Genomic DNA, 15,657 nt, shown 5'->3' with positions numbered 1-15,657 from the left:
TCATTGACACCCATAACGGAATAAGAAGTCTCCTTTGTGTGGTACACATTGAGGACTTTACCATGTATCAATTGTATTTAGGGCATTATTAGTATTTTGCCTAATATTATTTTGGACAAATAGTCATGACATAGTTATTATATTTTGGATTTGGTGATTGTTGGTTAATATAGGTTCTATATATAATTGTACTACCACTATTTTAAAAGGTGTCGACTCTATTTAAGTTGACAAATTGTTGACTTATTTCGATTCATGTTTGCAAAACCAAAATGTTGATTATGATAGATACGAGTAATAAAATTTAAACATTTTGTTGTATTTAGGATAAAACTAATTTATGAAAGATTTTAAACTTTTTTTCTTTTAAAGTTATCTCTTAAAAAGATAACTCCATTGTAACATGAAGTGATATAATTTATAGTTTAAAATTAAACTTTTCATTAAATAGTTAAATTGTTTTTGCTCAAGTTATTACTTTAACATACAAGTTTAGTATGTATATATTTACTAAAGTTTGCCTTTTCAAGTAATAAGTTATGTGAGTTTTTAATTTATTTTGTTACAAATTTTATAACTTGAATAAATAAATTAAAATTAAAATTAAAACTAAAACTATTATTTATTAAATTTGAATAATTCAAAAAAACAATTTATTTATTAATTTAAATAATTCAATATATTTATATAGATTTTTTTCAATTTTTTTTAAGTGAAAGCTTCAATGAAAATTGGAGGGCAACTTAGACTTTCAAACATTAAATTTTATTTTCAAAGAAGTTGTTTTTTTAACAAACAAATTTCATATGCACTAAAGTTTTCTCGGACAAACAACTTCCATGTATAAGGAAGTTGTTTCTTGAAATAACATTTTTAACTAAACAAGTTGTTTATCTTTAATAAAAATTATGGCTCTATAAAAAAATAAATAAAAATTACTTCAAAATTGTAAGCTTTAAAAATGATTAAATAAATAAAGATGTCTTTCTAAGGAACACCTTAAATAAAATTTAATATTTATAAAAAAAAAAAAATTAAGTTATCAAAGAAGTTATATTTTTTAAAAAAAATTAATATAAATATTTTTATTTGAGTATTTACTATTTAAATTTTCTCAAAAGTCAATGTATACTTTAATTGTATGTGAGAAAGACAATGTTATTTACACTATCTTTTTCTTTCTATGGTTTTTTTTCTTTTTATCCAAAACTTTTCAAGTTTTTTATATCTTGTCGGTCATTTTTTATAAAAGGTTCTTGACTTTCTTCTTAAAATTTTATTATAGCTCTTAGGTTTTCTAAACTTATATTCTCTACATCTTATATCTAGGTTTTCTCCTATATGTAATTTTCTACAAAGTTGTTGTTTTATGTCTTATTTCTTTATTTGACTTCTTTCTCCTATGCTTACACATTCTCTTTCTAACCAATATTTTACAAATTCTATTCTAACACCTATATAATGAGAGTTTTTATATTCGAAGGTTGTAAATCATTCCATAGTCTAAGTCCTACATGTCCTTATATTTTTAATATATATTTATTTACTGTTTCAATTTGTATATTTGTCATAGGCTTGGTGATGATTTTGAGTCCCTTATAATTCAATATGGAATTGACTATTGTATTGCATGTCTTTTAATAAAAATGTTATTGTTTTGAAATAAAATAATTTTCTATTCTTAGCATTATCATAAATAACTTTCAAAAAATAATTTTATAACTATTTAAATAATATTAAATATGAGACAATTTTGTTTTATTAATTTTTTTAGCTTATTTAAATGTGCCTATATATTTTTATAATTTACATAATATTTTTATAATTTTTTAAACTTTTTAATTATCTTATTTTGCATATTGTCCGATACCAAGCGATACGCCAAAATTGATATGTCTTGGGACCCTTCAAGTCAATGATCGATATTACGGTTTTGAACCATGACATGAGATGTAAGTATATTTTATATATATATAAAAAATTACATTTCATTATAAAAGAGTCCCATTTTAACTTCTTTTTTTTCTTCAGTTTCTTATAGATGTTAAAAAAAAAAAAAACCCTTAATTTCCCTTAATGCTTTGTTACTTTCTTTATGTGGTTGCAAGGGGAGATTAGTATTACTATTTACCATTTACACATATATGCTTGAATTCAAATTTTAATTTTATACGATATTATAGAGTGTTTCCTTCAACTCCCAATAAATATAACAAATAAATGGTGTTTAATTTTATTTTAAAATTAATATTTTAATTTTATGCAAATTGATATAATATGGGTGGAAGAGAAGGTGCAGAGGCAGAGGAGATGGAGAGAGGCGTCATCCTCTCATATCCACAATGTTCCATCGTCATCCTACTTCAGCCTCACTCATACCCACTCACGAACCCTAATTTACATTTACATCTCTCTCAAAAACCTAATTTCTCCTCTCACCTTCGCTTCTCCCACCGCCGATGGGATTCCAATGCCGAGACCTTCCGCACTCAAAGATCACAATTCAACTTTCGGGACACTGCCGACGAGGACGACGACGACGACGACGACGAGTCCCAGGAGATGGACCCAGGGTCTGCGCTTTTGGAGGAAGTCATTGATAGTTTTTGGATTTTCAAGGTAAAAGAATTTCATTGCAGCCTCTGTATTTGTGAATTGGAATTAGGATTTACATTAAAATATGCCCATTTTAGATACATGGAAAATGAACGGAGTTCGATATCTTGTGAGGAGTTGATGTGGCCGGTGATTGTGTTGTTTTTCTTATCGGTATTTTCAGGCATTGTTTGGGTTAGTTTGGGAGTGTGTTTGTTGCTTTTGGAAGTAGAGTTGCAATGAGTTTTGGATTTAAAAGCACCAGTAATTTCAAAATGCTGACTGAATAGCTTTTTATGCTGCGTCTATTAATTATGCAGAGGGATCACTATTAGCCTTTCTACTTGATGAATCGAATTTGGAGAAATTAGACCGTGTTTGGAATTTTTTTCAAAAACAGTTCTCAAAAAACAATTTTTAGAATAGGTTGTTAAAAATAGTTCTTAGAGTCCGTTTTAAGAGTGTATTTGGTTATGATTCTAGAAAGTGTTTCTAGCCTTTCTAATTCTTAAAAAATAAAAATTTTCAAGTATTAGAAAGACTAGAAATACTTTTTAGAATAACTATTAAACTCACTCTAAGTATTTTATTTAGTGTTTTTGCAGAAAAAACGAGTACAAAATTCAAAAGGAAAAAGAAAAGAAATGAAAAAAAAAAGAATGAAAAAACTTTCAAAAAGTTGAAAATCACTTATAGGTCAATTTGTCCATTCATCAAATAAATAGCACTTCTATATATCAATAAGTATGGTCTTGGACCATCACTAAAGATTTTTCTCTAAAGTTCGGCTATTCGATTGATCCACTTACTTATATTATGTCAATATTAATCACTATGATTGGAATTATGGTTCTTATTTATAGTGACAATTATATGTCTGATGATCAAGAATATTTGAGATTTTTTGCTTATATGAGTTTTTTAATACTTCCATGTTGAGATTAGTTACTCGTTCTAATTTGATACAAATTTTATTTTTTGGGGATTAGTTGGAATGCGTTCGTATTTAGTAGGTTTTTGGTTCAGATGGCCTATGAATGCTTGACAATATAGCTCAAAAAATGAAAAGCAAATTTTTAGGCTAATTCTTAATGAAAGTACTATGGATTTTGGTACAATGTAAAAGTTTTTAAAATATTCTTCATATTTTCAATCGTTTATAGAACATTATACAAAAAAACAATGGAGAATGCTTAAAATCTATTCTAAAAAACAACCTATTTTCAAAACAAATTCTTAAAAGATTGTTTTTTGTAAGAAGTTTGTTTTCTATTCTTTAGAACATAAACCATTTTCGTGAACATTTCCATATGGTAATGTTTTGAAAAATAGTTCTTAAAAAATAGCTTTTAGAACCATTCTTTAAAATAATTCTCAATTATTTTTGGTAACAAAATCCTGTTGTGGAACTTAAATATAAAAAGCGGTTTTCTTAACTTATTTTATGTGAATAGAATAAGTTAAGAAAACTGTTAACTTATTCTATGAAGAAAACTGTTTTTTATATTCTATTCTTGTTGTCTATAAAAGAAAAAAAAACTTATTCTATGTGAAGTTGTTGCACACTTATGTATATTGCAAAAGTTTTAGAGTATTTATTTTTTCAGTTATTGCTCAAAACACTATTAAAAAAAAACAACTAAAAACACCTAAAATTTGTTTTAAAAAACAATTTGTTTAGAAAAGAAATTCTAAAAAAGTTGTTTTGTATTAAAAATCCGCTAAAGATGTGTTTTTTGTTTTCAAGTTAATCCTTTTTTTTTTTTGGGTAAATTTTTGTCCCCATTTGGGACTTGAACCTAGAATCTCTCACAACCCTCCTCATCCCTTAACCACTTAATAAACTCATAACTTCTTCATCATCATCCTATTATCCATACACAATGGCATGGGTGTCTTGTGTTGTCATGGATAAGGGGTGTTGGACATAGAAGACCGATAAATTTAGACGCAAGCATGGCACTATATGTGAACATATATGTATCTATGAGGAAGATATAAAACAATAATAGGAATGTTAAACCATGTGGTTTCTTAGGAAAAGAAAAAAATCAAAGGTATTACCTATTGTGCCTTGATATCAAGGTCAAAAATCTCAATATCACCAAAGATAATAAAGGGTAGAAGTATCAGATACTTTTATATTGAGGAAACAAATAATGAAAATTAGTACTAACTATGAAAATTTTTTAAACGGAGATTGTGAAATAGGTGATTATACAATAATTCATTCTTCACAACATTGTAAATAAAATGCATAATAAGCGTGTGATATATAGAATGAAATGACTTCTTGGCAAGGAGTACACATAAAGCACCAATAAATATTTTAAAAATGTGTCATTGAGTGCCAAGATGGCTTATGATGCTCGTTTATTCAGATACAATTGATTTGCATAATAAGCATAATCCAATACAAGCAACTGAATATTGCATGTAAAGGAAATTTCAGAGGGGGAAAAAAAAAAAGCTAATGATTGGCTTGGTCAAGGCAAGCACTTCATTAACAAATTAAGAAAATAGAAATCAATGTCCGAAACTTGAACAATTAAATTTCACTTATGATATCCAGATACTTCAATATCATTCAATGTTATCCGCGTTGACATGACATGGGTGTGGGCATGGGATCCTTGTGTGATGCTCCTATTTAACTATTGGTTTGGTTGTTTGAATTTTTCATTAATATCTTTTTTTTTTTTTCTTTCAACTCTCTTAGTAATAATTATATTAGAGAAAAAAGATTAGTTAGTTGAGAAGTGAATTTTTGTAAGAACATTTAGGGACAAGAAGAAAAAAAAAAAATGGATTAGAGGGAAAAGATAAGAGCTTTTGGAAAGGATATATTGGCTACTAATTTATTTTTAATTAATTTTTCTTTTATTATGTCATGTCCCAGTACCCGTGCCTATTTTTTGAATCCTTTTTAGGCAAGTTCCCTTATTCTAAGCATCTAAACAGGAGTTAGAACAACAATACCATACCTTTTTTTTGTCACTCATTTTTCTATTTGTGATGGCAAAGAGGCTCGATTCTATAGGAGGGGATGGTCTTTGGTGAATCGATGTTTTCTTTGCAAGGAATATGAAGAGTCAATAGATCACATCCTTCTATGTTGTGCTAGAGCTAAAGTGTTATGGAATTATCACCAGCATATCCAGCATTGTGTTTCAGAAAAACTGGTGTGAGTCAGTGGAGATATGATTAGATAACTTAAGAAGGAACTTTGTGTTATCTTGCTTTTCTTTGGTTCATACCTATGAAAGTTTCACTTTGTTAATTGAAGCAATTGACATTATGGTAAAAGATGATTTGAAATCAGTCGGTTGTAGTGGAGAGAAAGTTTTCCAGGTGAAGTCTGAAGATTGCAATGGAGGAACGTGGATTTCAATAACAGAGAGAAGTCGAGGTTTTGTGGTTTCTTTAGGTTTTGGAGAGAAGGAGACGGGTTGGTTAGTGGAGTAGTTAGAGAAAGCTGTGGATTTGGAGGCTTCCAGGGGTTTCATCCGAAAAATGAGGGGCAAGACAAGGACTCATCTGATGGAGATATGTTTTAATAGCAGAGGGAGATATATGAAAATCACAGAATACGTTGCAAAGAGAAAACCTTTGGTTTTAATTATTCCAAGAGGTGTTAATGGCTGTGGATGGGAAAATCTTAGGAAGGTGATTGTTTCAGTCCAAGAGTTCTCTGTTCAAGCTGAAAGAGATTCGAAGGAGAAGCAAAAAAAGCCTCAAGAGAACAAAGGAATGTACAGAGGTGAGAGGTCCTATGCTGATGTGGTTGCAAAGAAAGGAACTAGGAATGATGCAGAGATGCCAGTTGGAAAATGGGCAAGAGCTGTAGTTTGTGAAAGCAAAAGAAAAATACGAGACTGGTGTGAGGTTGGAAAAGCTATAGCGAGAAGGGTGGGGATGAAAGGAATGGTGTCTGTAACACCTATTTCTGCTTACAAAGGGTGTTTTTTTGTGGAATCTGCAAGGAAAGCTCAGTGGATTCAAGATCAAGGGAGCTTCACAGCGAGAGGAGAGGTTATTGCTCTGAGGAGATGGTCACCAAAAGAGAACTCAGTCGTTAATGGAAAATTTAGACGAGGGTGGTTGGAACTAAGAGGTCTCCCTTTCCACCTGTGGGATGAGGTGCAGTTGAGACACATTTTGCAGCAGTGGGGAAGGGTAACGAAGGTGGCAAGGAAATCATTGAAGCTTGTTGATTTGACGAAGGTAACATTGTGGGTGGAGATGTTTCCAAATGTTGTGCTTCCAACGCTATTAGAGGTAGAAGATGGAGATTGGACATACATGGTTGCAGTTACAGTCACCGGAGAAGACGACGGAGAAGATGACGGAGAAGACTCTATCAGGGCTGAGTCAAATCGCAGCAAGGACGAGCTGAGGTCAGCTGGGGGTTGCGTCTTTCAGAAGCCACAGAACGTTGAGGGGCTACGAGCTATTGACAGGACCGATGAGTGCCATAGCTGGATGCCTCGTCATCGTTCTCATTTTCGTTCTTCAGATTCAAAATCGGCTAAGGGGGAGAAAGGAAAGGGAAGGTGGATGTTGGGCCCAATGGCGGGAAGCAACATCGGGCCAACACCAGACGCCTTTGAAGCCCATTCTGGTTGGGCCCAACTTGGGGCGATAGATTTTGGGCCCCTAGCGGGTCCAGCCCAGAAAGGATCCTCTAATGGCGGCCCAGATGTATCTTCGTCTTCAAAGCTCCGAAGACCAGGGTTCATTGCAAGGAATAAAACGCCGGAAGGTCTTCTTCAAGTGTCGTCAAAGCTGAAAGGATCCTCAGTCGCCGTAAGAAGCAGAGCAAGAAGTGGGCCGCCGAGATTTGAGGAGGCGTCTTCTACCCCGAAGCGAAACTTAGAAGGAGGTGGCTCACTGGAGACAAATCGAGACGCTTCTCGGGGCAAATCTCACTTCAGAAAGAGCGATCTCTCCACTGGCCTTGAAACATCCAAAGTTTCTACCGGCGAGACAGAGGGAGAAGAGGGGATTCTGCAATGTGATTTGTTCAATGAGGTGCGTACTCCTTTCTCAGCTGCATCTGAGCGAGATCTTCCTCTGTCTGGGGCTTTTGAGCCAAATTTTATTCCCGAAACCTCTGTTTCCTTGGTTCACCCTTCTCGTTGTCAGTCTTTCTCTTCGATTCCGTTGGAGTCAAGCTACGCCATTCAGCGTGGTTCCGTTTTTATCTCTCCTGTGGTGAATAACAACCATCGTGGTGGTGCGTCCTGCTCGGAAGGTGTGGTGGTTCCCCTAAGAAACCTCTAACCGAAAATTTAAAGACTGGCCTCTCCTTAGGGAAACTCTTAGTAACCCTGAGGTGCGTGGTGTCTCAGGTGAGGCTTCGTTCCCAGTGCTAGAACCTTCCACCCTCCCGTTGGAAGGTTTTCAGGTTGAGGGGCTTACGCCTCGGAAGATGGTCAAGGTTCAGTCGGTTCTGGAGAGTTTGAGGGTTAGAATTGTCAGGGATAATGGAAAAGGTGTGGAAGGAGAGAACAAGAGTGCTCTCTCTGTGGACAAGGTTTATTCCAGAAGAAAGAAGAAAAATGACTCTGGAACTCAAGGAGAGGATTAGTTCTGGGTGTGGTTTGTGTCGGGTTGTTTTTGTTTTCATGAAGATCTTAAGTTGGAATACAAGAGGTTTAGGATCTAGGAAGAAAAGGAGGACTGTGAGAAGGTTTTTAAGTACTCAAAACCCAGATGTGGTGATGTTTCAGGAAACAAAACGTGAAATTTGGGATAGGAGGTTTGTGAGTAGTGTTTGGAAAGGTAAAAGTCTGGATTGGGTTGCTCTTCCTGCTTGTGGGGCGTCGGGGGGGATTGTGATCTTGTGGGATTCAATTAAGTTCAAGTGTTCAGAGAAGGTGTTAGGATCTTTCTCTGTTACTGTAAAATTGAACTCTGATGAGGAAGGGTTTATTTGGTTAACCTCAGTGTATGGCCCGAATAAGGCTGTGTGGAGGAAGGACTTTTGGCTAGAGCTTCAAGACCTGCATGGTCTAACTTTTCCAAGATGGTGCGTAGGAAGGGATTTTAATGTGATCAGGAGGATATCTGAGAAGATGGGTGACTCTAGGTTAACAGTCAACATGAGGTGTTTTGACGAGTTTATAAGGGAAAGTGGTTTGTTGGATCCCCCTTTTAGGAATGCGGCTTTTACATGGTCAAACATGCAAGTCGATCCTATTTGCAAGAGGTTAGATAGGTTTTTGTTCTCTTCTGAGTGGGATTCTTTTTTCTCTCAAAGTATTCAAGAGGCCCTTCCTAGATGGACCTCTGACCATACCCCAATTTGTTTGGAAACCAATCCTTTAAAATGGGGGCCGACTCCTTTTAGGTTTGAGAATATGTGGTTGCTCCATCCTGAGTTTAAAGAGAAGTTTAGAGATTGGTGGCAAGAGTGTACGGTTGAAGGTTGGGAAGGTCACAAGTTCATGAGGAAACTAAAGTGTATTAAATCAAAGTTGAAAGAGTGGAATATACTGGCCTTTGGAGATTTAAGAGAGAGGAAAAACCACATTCTTACGGACTTGGGCAGAATTGATCGAATTGAACAAGAAGGGAATTTAAATCTTGATCTGGTTTCGGAAAGGACCTTAAGAAGGAAGGAGCTAGAGGATTTGTTATTGAAGGAAGAGGTACAATGGAGACAAAAATCTAGGGTTAAGTGGATTAAAGAAGGGGATTGCAACTCAAAGTTTTTTCACAGAGTGGCCACTGGAAGAAGAAGTAGGAAGTTCATAAAGTCTTTGATTTCTGAGAGGGGGGAGACTTTAAATAACATTGAGATTATTTCTGAGGAGATTGTAAATTTCTTTGGGAATCTCTATTCCAAACCCGAAGGTGACTCTTGGAAGATTGAAGGGATTGATTGGGCCCCTATTGCTGAAGAGAGTGCAATTTGGTTGGATAGACCGTTTTCTAAAGAGGAGGTTCGAATGGCAGTTTTCCAATTGAATAAGGAAAAGGCCCCTGGCCCTGATGGCTTTACTATAGCAGTTTATCAAGAGTGTTGGGACGTTATAAAAGAGGATCTTATGAGGGTGTTTTTTGAGTTCCACACTAAGGGGGTAATAAATCAAAGTACAAATGCGACATTCATTGCTATGGTGCCTAAGAAAAGCCAAACTTTTAAAATCTCAGATTATAGACCTATTAGTTTGGTGACAAGTTTATATAATATAATTGCTAAGGTCTTATCAGGGCGTTTACGCAAAGTTCTACATGAAACAATCTTTGGGTCTCAAGGAGCCTTTGTGGAAGGGAGACAAATTTTGGATGCTGTATTGATAGCCAATGAAGTGGTGGATGAGAAAAGAAGGTCAGGGGAGGAAGGGGTAGTCTTCAAAATTGATTTTGAGAAGGCCTATGATCATATGGATTGGGGCTTTTTAGATCATGTGCTTCAAAGGAAGGGGTTCAGCCAGAAATGGAGATCTTGGATGAGGGGCTGCTTATCTTCTGCTAGTTTTGCTATCCTAGTTAATGGGAATGCAAAGGGTTGGGTTAAGGCCTCTAGAGGTTTGAGACAGGGAGATCCTCTTTCTCCTTTCCTTTTTACTCTAGTAGCAGATGTTCTAAGTAGGTTGATGATTAGAGCTGAGGAAACTGGGATAGCTGAGGGTTTCCTGGTGGGGAGGGATAGGACTAGAGTGTCCTTGTTACAGTTTGCTGATGATATCATATTTTTCTCTAAAGCCTCTTTGGACCTTCTTCAAAACCTTAAGATTATCCTTTTGGTTTTTGGGCAAGTATCTGGTTTAAAAATCAACTTAGAAAAAAGTACCATTTCAGGTATTAACACTAGGCAGGAGGTGTTGTCTAGTTTGGCTTTGGTTTTGGAGTGCAGAGTGTCAGAGTGGCCTTTGTCTTATTTAGGCCTTCCTTTGGGAGGGAACCCAAAGACAATAGGCTTTTGGGATCCAGTGGTTGAGAGAATTTCGAGGAGGCTGGATGGGTGGAAAAAGGCTTATTTGTCTTTGGGAGGGAGGATTACTTTAATTCAGTCTTGTCTGTCTCACATCCCTAGCTACTTCCTCTCCCTCTTTAAAATCCCTGTATCTATAGCTTCAAAGATTGAGAAGATGCAAAGGGATTTTCTTTGGTCTGGGGCCGGGGAAAGGAAGAAAGATCACCTAATTAGATGGGAGGTTGTTAATAGACCAAAGGAGATGGGAGGTTTGGGCTTTGGGAAGACTTCTATGAGAAATATTGCCCTCTTAGGGAAATGGCTTTGGAGGTTCCCTAGAGAAAGGAGCGGTCTTTGGCATAAGGTTATTGCGAGTATATATGGGACACATCCTAATGGATGGGACGCTAACATGGTGGTTAGATGGTCTCACAGATGTCCTTGGAAGGCTATTGCTCAAGTTTTCCAGGAATTCTCCCCTTTTGTCCGCCTAGTGGTGGGCAATGGGGAGAGAATTCGGTTTTGGGAAGACCTTTGGTGGGGAAACCAAACTTTGTGTTCTCAATTTGCTGATCTCTACAGAGTTATTTCTGTGAAAAATCTCACGGTCTCAAATGTCCTTGGCAATTCCTTTCCATTGTCTTGGAATTTTAACTTTCGCCGCAATCTAACGGACTCAGAAATTGATCTCCTTCAGAGATTAATGGCCTCCCTTAATTCTGTGCTTCTTTCCCCTTCTTCTTCAGACTCAAGAGCGTGGTTTTTGTCTTCGTCAGGCTCGTTTTCAGTGAAATCTTTTTTCTATGCCTTGTCAAAAGTTTCAAATCCTTTAATGTTCCTTCCGGCCAAGTTTTTATGGAGCTCAAAAGTCCCTTCAAAGGTTAAGGCCCTCGCTTGGTTAGTAGCACATGGGAAGGTAAACACTAATGACAAGTTGCAATTGAGAAGACCCTACAAAGCCCTCTGTCCTCAATGGTGCATTCTTTGCAAAGGAAATGGAGAGTCGATTGACCACCTTTTTCTTCATTGTCCCGTTACCATTGGACTTTGGCACAGGTTGTTCAATCTAGTAAGTTTGATTTGGGTCCCTCCAAGGAGCCTTGAGGACATGTTGGTTATTTCTTTTAAAGGCTTGGGGAACTCATTAAGAGGCAAGACACTTTGGCAAATTGCTTGCCTTACTTTGATTTGGATGGTGTGGCAAGAAAGAAATAATAGGATTTTTGAGGATAAAGGGAGAACTGAAGAGATGGTTTGGGATTTGATCCGGTTTTATTCTTCTCTATGGGCTTCTTGTATTGAAGCTTTTAGAGGAGTTCCTCTAAGCATTCTACAACTCAATTGGATTGGGGCTTGCGTTTCAAGAGTTTGAAGATTGATGGGGTTTCTTTGTTTTTAGAGTTTTTGTTGGGTGTTTTTCCTTGGTATTTGTGTAGGAAGGACCTCTCATCCTTCCCTTGGTTTTTTCTCTTTCTTTTGTCTCTTTTTTTCTCCCCTGTATTTGTTCTTTTATTAATATAATCTTCTTCGTTTCTGATAAAAAAAAAAAAAAAAAAAGTTCCCTTATTCTAAAATTTGAGTTGTGAAGGACATCTAGATATATACCCATATCTGATACTCATACCCGAACCCATGCCACATACAGTTTCACAATATATATATATATATATATGTATGTATTTTACTTTTCAATATGTATTTTACTTTCAGTTGAAAATATTCAATCTAATTTCATTGCAAGACGCATGTAATGCCACCGCTTATCCATAGATGGACCCTTTTAACAAATTGCCTGGTATTTTTCTTTTTTGTCAGTGCAGGTATTCAGATCCTATGGTTGGATGCTTCCACTTATCATCATATCAGTCCTGCTAACAACTGGCCCAAAAGCTTTCCTTATGGCATTAGCACTTCCCCTTGGGCAGTCCGTCCTTTCTCTGGCATTCAAGAAGTTTTGGGGTATGACACAAAACAGCCCAAAACGTAGAGTCAGGACCAAGAAGAAACCATTTGCCAGCACTCCAGGTAATGTTGTTATGGATGATGAAGAACAAGAGAAAAGTAAAGGTAGCCGAAAAAGAAAGATGGGGTATCAATCATGGGTAGCTGGAAATGGTGTTTCTGTTGATAAGGATGTCCAAGCTGCACCCAAGTTTGGCGGATGGGATGAGCTGGATGGAAGAGAAGAGTTTGGAGCAGGATCAATGCAGAGGAGGTCAGCCCGAACAGCAGGCAGCTCACAAAGGACACCAGTGAAGGGCAAATTGAGTTGGGGAGGAAGGAAAGGGGACACCCCCTTATTGTTAAGATTGCTGATAGCTGTTTTTCCATTTTTGGGTTCATGGACTAAGATGCTCTAGGGATTCTCTGCAAGCTTCATGGCTTGGCTTCATTCATTTTGTTTGCAGGTGCCTGCCTTGAGTCACCCTGCTCAACAAATCCTCAGAAAATATATGTATTTATACGATGATATCGAGTCCAAGGAACGAACATTCTTTGCATAGCAAGAAGTCCTAAATGATCACTGAGAACACCTACTTGTGTCACTTTCATTGTTCAACTGACTTGGACAGTGGGGGAAGCCACTTCTGCAGAAAAAGATGTGACTCCGAGTCTGAATACTTCATACTCATTCTATCAATTGATATTGTATGACATTCTTTTATGATTGATATGTGGATATGATATTTTTTTTCCCCTCTACAAGTGGTGCAAAGGAACCTTAAAAATAAATAAGAAGGGAAAAAGAATTTGGTTAAAAGGCTCTACATACTTCTGAAATTGGAAGAATGATGTTTCTTCTTTATTTTTATTTTTTTTAAATGATCCATTTTGGACAATATTGCCCTTCCAAATTTCCTCAAAATAACATTTCCCCCTCATTCCGAATCATTTTCCTTCAAATCTTCCAATGAATTTTTCCAGTTATCTCCATGCTCCCTCCTAATGAATTTTCAGATGAAGTTCAAACCAAAGAATGGATAAAGATTGGCCAGAACTCTCATTTTTCTTTTTCTTCCAAGATCTTTCATTTTTATTTTTATTTTTGGTTAGAGTTGTTTGTGATTATTTTTGTTGGGATTTTTGGAGTTGTTTTTGGTTGAAATTTTTTTATAGTTCTTTGTTGCAGTTTTTTGCAGCCTTCTTCTAGATCCTTCATCATTTTTTTTATATGTTTGGTTAGGGTTTTTTTACAATGGTTTTTTTTTTTTGGTTGAGATTTTGTAGTTGTTTTTTATCCCGGTTTTGAGCGGTTATTTTTTGTTGGAGTTTTTTTGTCATCATATTGTTTATCATTATAATTAAGAATTTAATCTTAATTAATTTTTTTGTAAATCAAACTTAACTCACCTTGTAATTCAAGTGAAAATGAAATTAACATTTGTTAAAATGAAAACAAAAATGAGTTATTTGATTGATAAAATAGTTATGAAAGAGGAAAAATAAATCCGCGAGATGTATTATAAGATTAAATGAATAGAATGAATGAAATAAGTGAGAAGATAATGATTTTTGTGACAAACAAAATAAAGAGGGGTAAAAGTGTCCAAAAAAATAAAATTTCAACAAAATTAAAATTAGGGATCATTTTTATGATTTAAGAGTTATTTTGAATCATATATTCAAATAACCATCTTACCATCACCTCAGCAACAAGTCAAAACATCTTTCATTTTTATCTCTCGAGTTAAAATATAGGAATTAATTTGGGAAAAGTGGGTTTTGGCCCACTAATTTAAAAACAAAAAATTATTAAAAACCCCAAATTTTATAAATTAGATTTATCTTCATTCATTTAAAAATATTTTAAAATGCATACATTTTTTCATAAGTTAAATGATTATTTCTTAAAATAACATTTTTACTTGTTAGATTAATAACACAAATTCACAATTTTTTTTTACCATGAGAATTGATTTGAGATTAATAAAATAAAATAAAAATTAAAAATTAAGAATACAACTAAAACTGAAAAAACTTTAAAGTTAAAAATATAAAAAATAAAATATTAACCTTTAGTCGAAAATATAGATATCAAGAAAAAGTTGGAAATATAATGAGACTCAATATTTTATTTTTTCTAATTTTTTATTTATTTATTTTTTTAATTGTATTTAATTTTCAAGTATGTTAGTTTTAATTGTATTTTTAAAATTTCTTATTTTATTGTTTATATCAATTAACAAAATTTTTATTCAATTTTATTTAAAAAATGAGAAGATGAGTGGATTTATATAATAAATTAGGGAATTAAAATAAATTTATTTATCATTTGAGGATCCTAGAGAAATTTTTTATCAATGATTTGTTTCTCATATTATATAATAAAAAAATTATAATAAGATACTTTTATCAAATTAAAATGATAAATTAATTTTTTTGATAATTTTATTTAATATTATCAAGTAAATGGTATTTTAGGAAATAATTATCTAACTTATAAAAAAGTACATGTCTTTTAAAATATTTTTAAATTGATGAAAGATAAAACTAGTTTATAAAAGTTTGAGTTTTTCTTTTTTTATATATATATATTTTTTCAAATCAGGTAAAACTCACTTTTTCTTAATGAATTTTACACTTTTTCTCTTCATAAAAGCTTTGTTTTACATTAGCATAGACGATCTAAGGGTGTGTTTGAAAAGTGGGAATGAGGAGCGGGAATGAACATCTCATTTCTTTTCTCCTTCGTTAACATATTTAAATAACTTAAATCATGATAGGAATGAAATCAAAAGTGATTCTCCCACTTACAAGATATTAACCATTTGTAGATTACTTCATCCATAAACATTTTTTTTATTATTTCAATAGTGGGGCACTATAAAAAAAAAAAAAAAAGGTAAAGGGTGGTCAAAGAACAGGAATGCATTCTAGAAGCGGTAGCTTCCCGCCTCCTTCATTCCTACTGCCTCCTTTGGTGATAAGCTCCTTTCCCTTTCAAAATTGCTTGACCGCTCCACCTCAAAAAATGTACAAAGTGGACTGCAGTTTGGCTAACCCTCTTCTTCCCATTTGGGTTGGATTGACCCAGAAGTCAAGTAAGAAGGAATGGAACCATTGGAGAGTTGTATGGAGTTCACACTTGGGCAAAGACGACCGACTTTGGAAGCGAAACACGAACCGATTTCTTCGTT

General features: G+C 34.4%; 1 protein-coding gene across 1 annotated transcript; it reads left to right on the top strand.

Annotated features, from left to right (window-relative positions):
* Window positions 1–2,300: 2,300 nt before the first annotated feature.
* Window positions 2,301–13,222, top strand: LOC117913804. Its single transcript, XM_034828851.1, has 2 exons — window positions 2,301–2,619; window positions 12,340–13,222. The coding sequence occupies exons 1-2, from the start codon at window positions 2,311–2,313 to the stop codon at window positions 12,877–12,879; spliced, it is 849 nt and encodes a 282-aa protein (XP_034684742.1). The 5' UTR covers window positions 2,301–2,310; the 3' UTR covers window positions 12,880–13,222.
* Window positions 13,223–15,657: the final 2,435 nt, after the last annotated feature.

This window comes from Vitis riparia, chromosome 5, assembly GCF_004353265.1.
Source record: "Vitis riparia cultivar Riparia Gloire de Montpellier isolate 1030 chromosome 5, EGFV_Vit.rip_1.0, whole genome shotgun sequence".
Taxonomy (NCBI): domain Eukaryota; kingdom Viridiplantae; phylum Streptophyta; class Magnoliopsida; order Vitales; family Vitaceae; genus Vitis; species Vitis riparia.
The sequence above is the reverse complement of the archived record's forward strand: the minus strand, read 5'-3'. Positions and strand labels throughout refer to the sequence as shown.